Consider the following 12,527-nt stretch of genomic DNA (forward strand, 5'->3'; position numbering starts at 1 on the left):
GCAAAAACCAGTTGAAAAGAGCTGCTGAATATATAAAGTCAGATATTTAAAATTCTATTCATGGTGGATGGGCTGTGACTGCGCTGCCCACTTCCCATGGCACAATTGCCCCACCTGTACCTCATGGGTTGGACTTTGCGTAGAGGCCCACACCGGCATACTGGCATTCTCCATATCCCCTACTATAGAGATGGGGGCCCTGTAGTCCTCCAGATGTTCCCAGACTACAACTCCCATGACATCCATTCCTAGCACAGGCTGAGGCTAATGGGAGTTGTAGTCTAACGAAATCTGGAGGGCAACAGGTTGCCTGCCACGTTGCATGCAGGATTTGAACATTTACACCGGGTTGAAACACAGTAAGTTGCACATTTTATGCAGTAGCTCTGACCTTTAATCAGGGTCAAGAACTCCTCATGCTTCACTTTGCCCCGCTGTAAGTCAATCTTCAAGGTGAGGAGCAATGTGAACAGGAACTTGTGCTCCTCGTAAAGCCCTCGTGCAGCGTACTTATATACTTCATAGGTCATATGCTCAATGATATTTGCTATTCTCTTGCTCGTAATGGGGCTCTTGACAGACCTGTTCAAAAGAAAGTGGGGAAAGGAGAGAATGAAAGCGTAATCTAGTGCCACTGGTGAGGTTTTAGAAAGCTTTTTCTTCTGAAAAGAAAGCATTTTCAAAGCTGCACTTCATAAGCCCGAACTTGTGCAGAAACAGGGAGACACAGTGGCCAAATTGACATATAAGCTGCTCAGTCACCATGATCCAACAGAGCTCTTACTACACTAGACCTAGTAAGGGAGCTAAGCTTACTACCTACTACGACCATGCGGGTGGCTCTGTGGTCTAAACCACTGAGCCTCTTGGGCTTGCCAATCAGAAGGTCAGCGGTTCGAATCCCTGTGACGGGGTGAGCTCCCGTTGCTCTGTCCCAATTCCTGCCAACCTAGCAGTTCGAAAGCACACCAGTGCAAGTAGATAAATAGCTAGTGCTGAGGCAGGAAGATAAACGTCATTTCCATGCACTCTGGTTTCTGTCACGGTGTCCTGTTGCGCCAGAAGTGGTTTCGTCATGCTGGCCACATGACCTGGAAAGCTGTCTGTGGACAATCGCCGGCTCCCTCGGCCTGAAAGCGAGATGAGCGCCACAACCCCATACTGTGGTACCTTAGGTTAAGTACTTATTTCGTTCTGGAGGTCCATTCTTAACCTGAAACTGTTCTTAACCTGAAGCACCACTTTAGCTAATGGGCCTCCTGCTGCTGCCGTGCCGCCGGAGCACGATTTCTGTTCTCATCCTGAAGCAAAGTTCTTAACCTGAAGCACTATTTCTGGGTTAGTGGAGTCTGTAACCTGAAGCGTATGTAACCTGAGGTACCACTGTAGTCGCCTTTGACTGGACTTAACTATCCAGGGGTCCTTTACCTTTTACCTTTTACCTTTGGACCTGGTAAGGGAGCTAAACCACTTTATCAATAGATGGAAGGGCACAATATTTCGACTTCAAATACTGAACTCTATTATCTTTATCCTTATCTGTTATGCCTGATTATTATTTTTAAGAAAACCTGGCACAGGTGAGAAGCTTGTGAAGACAGAGTTCTATCTAACAAGGTCACCCCACTGCGACACTGACTGCTACTGACTCACTGGTTCCTTCCAAAGCAGTTGGAAACACATGCCTCAAGGTAAACTCAAGGGCCAGCAACAGGCCTATCGCACACATTACTGTGTGTCTGCCTGCAGATCATATGGACAAATAAGCGAAGGGCAAGCAGTTATTTTGCCCTTTAGAGACAAATTGCTTCTGGTTAACCAGGGTCCCCTAATCTCTGTGGACGACATATTAGTCAGTTGCCTCTGAAGTGATTTCCCCGTCTTAAACAACGGAAGCTCAAGCCCTTGAACGCAGCTTTAAGCTTCCGATGTCAGTACACAGCTTAAGAGGATTTTTGTTTTCCGGGTAGGATTTCTGTTTCCTTTCATTGCATTGCTCACTATCTCTCCCAAGCTCCTGATAGTTTTGGAGACAAACACTGGGAGAAGACTCCAGCCCTTGAGAGGGATAGAGCGGAGGAGCTTAGCAGATGCAATCAGGAATTTACTTAAACTGAGAAATTGTGTGGAAATCAATACAAAAAGGATTGTACTATAATGACAGCATTAGGTTACTTTGCCCATTCAATGGCAAACACGAACACAGGGGAAATAGTCATCAAGCGAAACCAAAGACTCTAGATTTTCAGACAGTTAAGACAAATGATAGTGCTGTTATCTATCACAGTTTGTGCACTCTTTTCCCTATCCTGCTGTCATTTCTGGTCAAATGGATTTGCTAAGTTTTTGTGCAATGTCCACGACATGCCAAACCTGTTTGACAAACGAAAACAGTGGAGCAAAGTGAATGAAGGAACACTCCAAACGATGCTGGCTTCCTTGCATCAAACAGTCTGGCCATCTGATTATATACTGTTATGAGAATTGTAAGGTCTCAAATACAGAATAAATATTCATAAATGCACAAATATCTAAATATATGAACCGTGCATCTGAAATAGTATGGGAGAGCAATCCTGAAGCCATTTTGACTCTCGCAATGACCTCAAATATTCCTCTGCAGTAAGGGAGGCAAATGGGGGAAAGCCTTCCCATTGTCTTTTTGCTTGCAAATCCTGTCTTATGGGCATATTTGTGTGTGAATAGGGTGAGCCTGTGACCTGGATTTAGGAACTGAAGTATTAACCATCACAAAAGAATGGCCAGGCTGCCCAGGTATTGCAATCAGCGACCATTATTAGGTATCCTGGCAGCCAGGATTTCTGTGAGGTCCCTGTGAGGTATGTATGATATTTTTTGGGGGGCTAACCGGGACGTGGATGGTGCTGTGGGTTAAACCACAGAGCCTAGGACTTGCTGATCAGAAGGTTGGCAGTTCGAATCCCCGTGACGGGGTGAGCTCCCGTTGCTTGGTCCCTGCTCCTGCCAACCTAGCAGTTCAAAAGCACCTCAAAGTGCAAGTAGATAAATAGGTACCGCTCCGGCGGGAAGGTAAACAGCATTTCCGTGCGCTTCTCTGGTTTGCCAGAAGCGGCTTAGTCATGCTGGCCACATGACCTGGAAGCTGTACGCCGGCTCCCTCGGCCAATAAAGCGAGATGAGCGCCGCAAGCCCAGAGTCAGTCACGACTGGATCTAATGGTCAGGGGTCCCTTTACCTTTACCTTGGGCTACAGGGTGGGCCATTTCAAATGTCTATATAAGGGCTTGCACACCACTGTTCAGGGTTTGTCTCCCTCTGCATGTGGTGAGTAGGGACCCTGTTGCAACAGTTCCTTTAATAAAGATCATGCTTACTAGCCGCTTTGCTTCTCAATATACTCTGGCTGGCCTGTTTTCTGCTACCGATAGGAAACCCACTTAAGGACTCTATACAGGTTCCGGAATACCCCATAAGGGAAAGGGAGCAGTTTTTCTTATAACAATACCAATCCTCAGAAAGGGAAAGATCTCACTTGTCATAGTTACCTAGCAAGGGAAAGGTCAAACAGGCCCAAGAACTGTCGGAGTGAAGTCTGATACATGACATTGACCATACTCATCTCGGTTATCAGGAAATAGAGAATGCTGCCTCTTGTTGCAACTAAAGAAAAGAAAAGTTGGATATGATCAAAATACAGGAAGCAAAACAAAAGCTTATGGTCTTCTGATGGGCAAATAATAACAAGTTGTTTGTGGTTAACAGAGGGCTCATTTGCACCACATTTTCCAGGTACAAGTCCAGACTTTAAAGCTCTGTTGATGAATTTTTTTTTTTTTTGTCCCAGCACTTTCCCCAGGAAAAACCCATATTTTACTGCTGTTTACTCCAATTCAGAGGTAAAACATGGGTTTTCCCAGGCAAAGCTGGGACAAAAAAAAAAGAACACTTGGATATGGGTCACAAAAGGAAGTCTGAATGAGGCCTGATAGAACATTGTTTTCAACAATAAACCCCATTGCCTAAATGCTGCAAATAGAAAAAGTCCAGACCTCTTTCTTTCTGTCTTAATGCTTTGCAGCAAGCCACACATCCACATATTTTAAAACTGCAGTGTGTGCTCCAGATTTCGGCTTTTCTGTTCCATGGGTGAAATTGCACTAATACACCAATTCAGGAAGTCGCGGAAAAGCGATGCATCGCAATGACAGCATAAACTCCAGGATTCTGGGAGTTCAGCCACTGGATTTTCGAAGTGTGCACTTCCATATCTATTTTTAATCAGGGCACTATGGGGTTTGGGAACCTGTTTCAGGTTGCAGCACATCTGAAGAGCCCACCCCAGCAGGTTGGAGAAATGGAGAAGGTAGAGGCAGGGCCAGAATCCTTGCAGAAATATCTTAGACTCTGGCAATCAGCAATGAGATTGGCAGCCTGATCCATTCCAGAATCAATTTACAGTTCAGATCATTTTTCCGAATCTCCAATGGGCATTCAACAAAATAATCCAGTTTCTATACATTTTTTCCAGTGTGGATTAAGCCAGGAGCATCTATCACAGATACAGCTCTCCCCCCAGTGGCTTCTCAACAAAGAGCACGAGAGATGCAACATCAACACAGTAATAACGCTTTGCTGAATCTATACTGTTCTGAACAGACTTCCTTGTTGTTTTTATAACTAACTGCTTTTCTTACTTTTATAACTGTATATTATATTATATTATGGCAATCTGCCTGGGACCATATGGTGATGGGTAAGTAAAAAAAATAATCTCCTAAATAAAATAAAGTGAAACAACATAAAATAAAATACACCATTGGATAAATCTTATAATGGACTTCATACATAAGACTATACGTAATATGTAGATGTAACAAAGGCGTAGAACATTTTTGGCCTGGCAGCCAGCCTTGTGAGACATGGACCACTTATAAACACCATCTCCAACTCCTCGAATGATTTCATCAATGGTGTCTCTGAAATTTTTTACACATCACTTGGAAAGGCAGGCGGACTAATGCCAGTGTATTGGAAGAAGCAAAGATCACCAGTGACGAAGCAATGATTCTTCAACATCAACTTCGTTGGATTGGTCGTGTTGTGTGGATGCCTGATTATCGTCTTCCAAAGCAACTACTCTATTCCAAACTTAAAAATGGAAAGCGTAATGCTGGTGGTCAACAAAAGAGGTTTAAAGACTCTCTCAAGGCAAATCTAAAAAAATGTAGTATAAACAGTGACAACTGGGAAACAATGGCCTGTGAGTGCTCCAATTGGAGAACAGCCTTTACCAAAGGTGTCTTGGGTTTTGAAGATTCTCAAACTCAGGACAAAAGGGAGAAACGTGTTAAGAGGAAGGCACGCTTGGCAAACCCTCACCGTGATCAACTCCTACCTGGAAACCTATGTCCCCACTGTGGAAGAATGTGTGGATCCAGAATTAGCCCCCACAGTCACTTCTGGACTCACTGTTAAGAGACAATCTTACTCGGCTATGAGTGATCACCAAAGAAGAAGAAGATCTCTCTCTACTTCTGCAGACAGGTGGGTGGTGAAGGTCACTGCCAAAGTGTTTTTGCACAGCACTTTCCAAGTGCCTAACACCAGCTGATTGACAGACACTTGGGAACAGCAGCAGAAGGGGCTTGGACAGCCCTATGCCTAGGACTTCAACCCTGCTTTCTTCTGGGATCGGCTGCATGATTGAATTCATTGTGAGGAACTTGGTCATGCAGCTGTTCCATTAAGGATGAACTCCCTGCCCCTTAGCTGATGGGTGTTGACTTCAACCACGCTCCCTGCAGGGTTCAGCTGTGCAACCAAGTTCCCCACAGGGACCTCTGTTATGCAACCGATCCACTGATGTCATCAGGTGTGGGGCAGGTGGGCGTGGTTTGGGGGAAACAGCCTTATGGGCCAAACTGGGTCCCATGCCAGGCCACAACTAACTCACAAGCTGCAGGCTCCGCACCCCTGCAGTAAGTACATACTGATAAATTAAAACAAATCGGTTTGGAGTGAAGAGGAGAAAAATAGAAGACACATTTTCAAGTACCCCATGGAATAGTGAAAGCATGTACCGATGAGGATGGAAGGACGCAGCAATGATATGGATTGATCGTATGGGCAAAGTGAAGCGGGACCAGGAAAACATCAATTCCCGCCAGACACTATTTTCAAAGATTAACACATCTCTGTATTAGCTATATAATCTTGGTTTTTCCCATGTTTCCATACTGTCATCTCCCAGCTCCAATCATGATTCTGATCACTGACTTAAGACAGTTGGGTCACCATCACTAGAGGGCATTCCGCTCACCAGGTCTGTATTCCTCTCGGGCCGAATTAATCTGTACTTCAGTCTCTGCAGAAATTTGCAATTTCTGTGTCACCTCCTCGGCCGTCTTCTTTGTGTTGCTAAGTACAATGATGAGGCTCTCATCTTCCACCAGAGAGCCTTGTGTGCTTGTCAGCCGGTACAGCAAGTTATCTTCCAGTTCTTTCATCTTTCTTTTGTTAGCAGTCACATCTTCCATCAGATCCGTTCTCTCTTTCTCCAGCTCCTGTTAAAGTTCACCATGAAGCCACACATCAGCGAAATGCTTTGTCAGAAGCAGGCTCATTAGTGTATACAATACACAAAGTCAAAAGTATAGGCAGTGCAGTAATGGGTATAACAGGCAATGTAACCGAGACCCCAAATGTGGCTTTCCATATATGATTTTTGGACTCCACTTCCCATTAGCCCCAGCCAGCATGGCAAATGGACAGAGGTTATAGGAGCTGTAGTCTATAATAATGTCTAGATGAGAACAGCTTTCCCCTTCCCCTTTCTACAGGTATGCCTTGATACCTGATTTTTTATTTCCACTAGGAACATGCATGAAATCCAGACTCTGAAGAAAACCCAAGTGGCCTGAAGAACTCATCCTTGCAAGGATGGAGAGGTCCAGCCCATCAATGTGGCAAAGACCATTTCAAAGCCTCAGACCAAACCAGATCTCACTGTAGCCTTATTAGACTTTACCGATTGGTTGGGTGAGCGTTGCTCCCGGAGAGGGGGGAAAGAGTCAAAAGACACCAAGGTTACTTCAGAGAAAGAGTTCTTTATTTCTGCTCTCCGGAGCAGCAGAAAGGCACTTGCGTGGTCACTTCACAGCAAGAGCACTTAAAGAGCGGTTACACACAGCTTATATACCCTTTCTGGTCCCCTTGCCCCCTCCCCAGGAATCCAGCCACATCAGCTTATACACGTAAGTTGACATCCATGACCATAAACAGATGTTCCTGTTCCTATACTCTTGACCATCAAAGGATGTTCCTGTTCCTGTATTCCTTATCTTGGAGTAAGAAGGCCACCAACTTTAAGAGCACTCCTGGCGCCATCCCCGAGCGTGGGGGTGTCTTGCAAGGTCTGTGTGTCAGTGTGTCAGGATATTTACAACCTACAAGATAAGATAAGCCCCAGCTCTGCCATCCCGTCTCCACTTCGGAACTGACAAGGCCATCCATTAAGCGTCACAGACTGATAAAGGAGAGAGCTTTGTTTATACAGCTGGATTCCTGTTATACATTGGCTCAAGTGCTCAAGTTAATCGATTTTAGCTAATGGACCCTTGGAGAAGGGAAAATGGGGATTTGGGGGCCCGTTTCAAACTGACTGCACAGTCAGGTTTTAGATTTGGGAAACCCATTCCTTCATCACTTCACATAGTGTTTCTGAAACAAAGCCCACTGGAAATTGATGGGTCCAATTTCACTCCCAGAAATGGAGCCACTTGCAAGTGGAACCGGAGAATCCATCCTGAACTCCAGATGGAATTAAATCTCCTGGCATTCCAAGTTCTAGCAAATCTTGAACACTATGGAATCCATGGCAAACACTTCACTAGGTAGCCAAACTAGATGGTGTGGCAGCTGTCATGTCACAACACCATGGAAAAAATTCCGGAGTTTTCCCAGCCACACTGCAATGACTGATCTTACAAGCAACCTGTTATGCTACATAATATTTATGCTTGGATAAAACACTACAATAGATCCAACTGTTGCACAGACAGGAATGATTAATTTCCCATTGTTAGTGCCATCAAAAAGTTAATTTGCATCTAATTCAAAAGTGGGCTTCATTCTGCAGGATGTGACTTGACCATAACGAGCTAAAAAATCTTCCTGCATGGAAGACAGACCTATGGCATGTACAATCTGCAGAAACAAAAGGAAATGTAATTGGGGATTGTGAAAGTAATTTATGAGAATTATGAGTTTTCTTTGGACAAGCCGTGATAGGAAATCTGAACATTAAAAATGCAAATACCTTTGAAGCAAAGGATGAAAAGGTAATCCAGAAAGAAATGAGGGAACATTTGCTCATTTCATTTGTTTTAATTAGTTTCCATTTCAAGATGAAAAGGTTGCAGAGGGAAGACGTCCCCAGAATACAAACAGGTGTAATTGCAACATTCTAGCATGCGATCTCATGCCTACAAGGTTTTCTTTTCTTTTTTTATGGACAACAGCAGTAATTTTCACATGCAACATTATATATATATATATATATATATATATATATATATATATATATATATATAGCCATTCTAGTACTATACTCCAAACATCATTGTGCAAGACAATCTCATTTTAATGTAGACATGTTACACGCCACTGCGTAACATAACCTGCTAATCGAGACACTTAAGGAAAGTATTAAAATTGGAAGCACAGATGTAGCCCATTACACAAATTTCCAAAACTGATAAGCTCTTCAGCAAAGCCTCAATGAAGCAATTTTTTAATGAGTTGATTGCCACAAGTCAACAACAGTTAAAACCATTAATGGGGGGCATGGGGAGGTCAGTGCATGCTATCTTATGGCACTATGGTTTGTAGGGCAAGCACAAACCATGGTTTGTCAACTCAGGTACAATGGTTGCCTGAACCAGGAAGTCACATGGGAGGGCTCAAGCCCAACAGCTAAACCATGGTTTGGCTGTTATGTCAGAACCAACAGAGTGTCTGGTACACAGCCAGAAAGAAGACCATTATTTTCCTTATACCGTATTTTTCACCCTATAGGACGCACTTTTTCCCCTCCAAAAATGAAGGGGAAATGTGTGTGCGTCCTATGGGGCGAATGCAAGCTTTTGCTGAAGCCTGGAGAGTGAGAGGGGTTGGTGCGCACCGACCCCTCTCGCTCTCCAGGCTTCGCGCACCTCTCAGCAAGCAGCGGGAGCCCGGCGCTGGGCTCCCGCTGCTTGCAGAGAGTTGCCTGCATGCTGAAGCCTGCCCTCGCTAAGCTCAGCGCGTCCAGGCTTCGCGGACCTCCCAGCAAGCAGCGGGAGCCAGCGCTGGGCTCCCATGGCTTGCAGAGAGCTGTCTGTTTGGGGGCTGGGGTCGGGGGAATCTCGGGCTTCCCCCGCCCCAGCCCTGCGCCTGGGGGGGGAAATATTTTTTCCCCTTTATTGCCCCCCCCAAAAAAACTAGGTGTGCCTTATGGGACGGTGCGTCCTATAGGGCGAAAAATACGGTACATTGTGATACTGAAAAGCTTGTAAAATGCCAACATGGTCATCATTACTCCCTGCTTCTTGGGAAATCTAGTTCTAGGATGAGGCTACCAATGTCCCACTCTGAAGTTTGTGGAAAAACTGTGTCCTGTAGTGGTTAAACAGGTTTAGGGATGAAGAGTTGGTGTGGCTTTAACCTCTCAAGGTTAATAAAGAAAGATGGGTGAGATTTTGAAATATGCAAAAGGGAAATGCTTGTGGTGGCCATTCTTCTTCAAACCTTATCAGGTGCAATCCCAGGGTCAAGGCAGCCTTTAGGGCAAGGAATGATCACTCAGCTGTAGATAGTATGCTTTGAATATGTCTTACACACAGAATGTCCCCAATAAAGTCCCATGGCATCTGTTAAAACTCCGAAGCCTGTGGGCACTTTCTGAAGTCCTTTCGCATGCAACTAGGACCAGTTTCTTCACCTCTGAACTTCTTCTATGATGCACAACTTAGTAGAGTAGTGCAGTTTTTCCTAGGCAACGATCGAGACTGCTCAGTCAGGAACAAAGCTGACGACTGGTTTTGTAGTTTATTATATATGACAGTAAACTCACAAGCTATATACAAGTTCCTATATACAGACACGAACTTTATCGCTCTCCAACCACTCCAGGTTACTCCTAACTAGCCAAACAATGCCATAGGCCATGCTGACTATATAAGAGACCTCAGACAATTACCGAGCTACTACTAGGCCCTCTTATCTCCAGACAAATTTCTCCCGTGCTCTTGTCTCCCTAGCCTGTAGTCAAAACACTAATTGCTCACTTGCCAAGCTGCACGTAGACTATGAACTCCAAGAGCATCATCAGTTAAAGAACCTCAGGTTGGAGGGATGGGGAAAGGGCCCTGAAGTGCCACCTGTCGGTCAAAATGGACAATGGGCATGACTCACGCAGATTCATACGTCCATATGCAATGTAAAAAGGTTTTTTAAAAATATATATTAAAAAAACAGAAATAGTAGGTGGGAAAGCAGAGGAGATGTATGAGAGAGAAAACATTGCTGAACTATGTTGATTCTGCTTCAAGTATCTCACTTATTTTACTGGAGTGTTGTTTTAGATAGATAAACTTTATTCGACATAGCAACATAATACAAGCAATATATACAGTTAAAAAGACAACAATGGGTAACAATGGGTTGTTTTGTCTGGTCCCCACTGCATCTCAGGAAGCTGTGAAGCCCATCATTCCAATGTTAGAAAATGGGGGGGGGGGGGTTACCACAGTAAACAGCAACACAACTCTGTACAAATGATAGTTCCAGAATTGTCAGAGATTCTTTCTCACTTACCTGTTTTTCTGTTAGAATGACTCTCCCTAGAAGCTGGTCTTCCAGACCCTTCATAGTGACAGTAAAATCGATAATGGAGGTACGAGCACTAATCTCGGGGGTATATGCTGGATTCGGGAGTTTGGTGGTAATATAAAGTCTGAAGCCATTCATTACATCCATTTCTTTATCCCCAACTTTTACCTAATTAACAAAAGCGATGATGGGAGTAGAAGAGAATTAGAAGCCCCAAAAAAAGCTTTATTGTAGTACTCTTTCAAGCATTGGATTGTTATTTAGGATACAACACCTAGCTTCTGTTAATCTGCTCCACTTCCCAGTGGGGAGGAGTTGCAGTGGACCGCGTGGCCACCCACTCCCCACCGGGGGCAGGGGACTTTGTCCCCCGTTGCCTGGGGGATCCCGACCACGTCAGAGCCAGGCCAGCCAATCCACTGACCGGGGGTGTGTGGCCGGGCCAGTTTAAACCGAGGAGTGAGCCAGAGAACTTCCTCTTTGGCTCACTTCCTCAATCACCCACCCTCTCTCCCTATTTTGCAGGTTAGGCAATGACCTTGCTATGGACGTCAGTTGGTCGCCTTGGTTGTCCGAGGGGCCTGGTAGGAATTTTTCCACTTGGCAAATTGGCACTGGCCACTTGGTTTTCGCCTACCTCGTAGCAATCATCACAACTTTGTTAGGGTTGCAGTTAGGCATTGTTTGACCTTGTGGGGGGGAGGTGTGGCCATCACCTGCCCCTCCATGCTTAAGGGTTTTCCATTAAAGGAATCCGGGGGTGTTGATCTTGTCCGAAGCCGGGTTGGGGGCTAGGGCCTTGACACGACCCCGATGGGAACACCAGGAGGAGCTTGAGTTGGTTCGCATTGACAGGGCTCCCCCTACCGGTGGCTTACCCATGCTGGACTTCCTGCGCAGTGGGCAGGAGTCAGATATAGTCGGGTCCAATCAATGCCTAAGCCAATACCGCTCATGTTCTGTAATTCAATAAAGTTGTGCCCTAAATTTGCCCAATAACATAATATCTGTGTCCTTGTGTGAGTTATTTCCCAACAAGGGGGTGGCTGCGGGGTCTCGACATGCAACTGGTTTACTTTAGTAAAGCAACACTTGGTAGCAATTACACCTTTGTTAATGCAGCAGACAGTAAGTTTCAAGAACATTTTTACTTCCCTCACCTTGTATGTAGAGCCTGTTTTGATGAAGTTTCTTTCCAGTACATTGTCCAAAGCTGGATCCAGTTCTTCGCCAACATCTTCAATTAACAGCGGCCTTCCAAGAGACAGGCTATCCTCCAAGTGGTTTCTAAAATACTTGTGATTCAGAGAGGTGATCTGAAAAGAGAAGCATTCTGATCATCTATTAAGCTGCTTGTTCACCAGGGGGAAAACCAACTCTCTCCTCTGTCCTATGCTCCCCTTGACTGTGTGAGCTATTGTTTCGTGCTGAGCAGGATCATGCATGGTGGTCTGAAGAAGGGAGCCAATGCCACCCCAAGCCCAATTCAAAGTGTTGGTGCTGTCCTTCAAAGCCCTAAACAGCTTCAGACCCATACACCTGAAGGAGCAACTCCACCACCGTCATTCAGCCCGGACACTGAGGTCCAGCTCCAAGGGCCTTCTGGCGGTTCCCTCACTGTGAGAAGCCAAGTTACAGGGAACTAGGGAGAGGGCCTTCTCTGTAGTCACGTCCCC

At 45.1% G+C, this 12,527-nt stretch overlaps 1 protein-coding gene and 1 long non-coding RNA gene across 2 annotated transcripts in view; one reads left to right on the plus strand and one right to left on the minus strand.

Annotated features, from left to right (window-relative positions):
• Positions 1-6,971, plus strand: LOC308593997. Its single transcript, XR_014011201.1, has 6 exons — positions 1-359; positions 1,567-1,691; positions 2,707-2,829; positions 3,614-3,771; positions 4,511-4,600; positions 6,857-6,971. It is a non-coding gene; the product is annotated as an uncharacterized lncRNA (long non-coding RNA).
• The window catches only part of DNAH5 (dynein axonemal heavy chain 5), a 189,285-nt gene that overhangs the window by 23,516 nt on the left and 153,242 nt on the right, over positions 1-12,527 (minus strand). Inside the window, exons 64-68 of the mRNA XM_081206728.1 lie at positions 12,012-12,167; positions 10,837-11,019; positions 6,302-6,545; positions 3,528-3,642; positions 392-582 (exon numbers count right to left, since the gene is read on the minus strand). Of these exons, the coding sequence (XP_081062854.1) occupies positions 392-582; positions 3,528-3,642; positions 6,302-6,545; positions 10,837-11,019; positions 12,012-12,167 (889 nt within the window). The remainder of the gene's footprint in view (positions 1-391; positions 583-3,527; positions 3,643-6,301; positions 6,546-10,836; positions 11,020-12,011; positions 12,168-12,527) is intronic.

This window comes from Podarcis bocagei (assembly GCF_964188305.1).
Source record: "Podarcis bocagei genome assembly, chromosome: 8".
Lineage (NCBI taxonomy): Eukaryota > Metazoa > Chordata > Lepidosauria > Squamata > Lacertidae > Podarcis > Podarcis bocagei.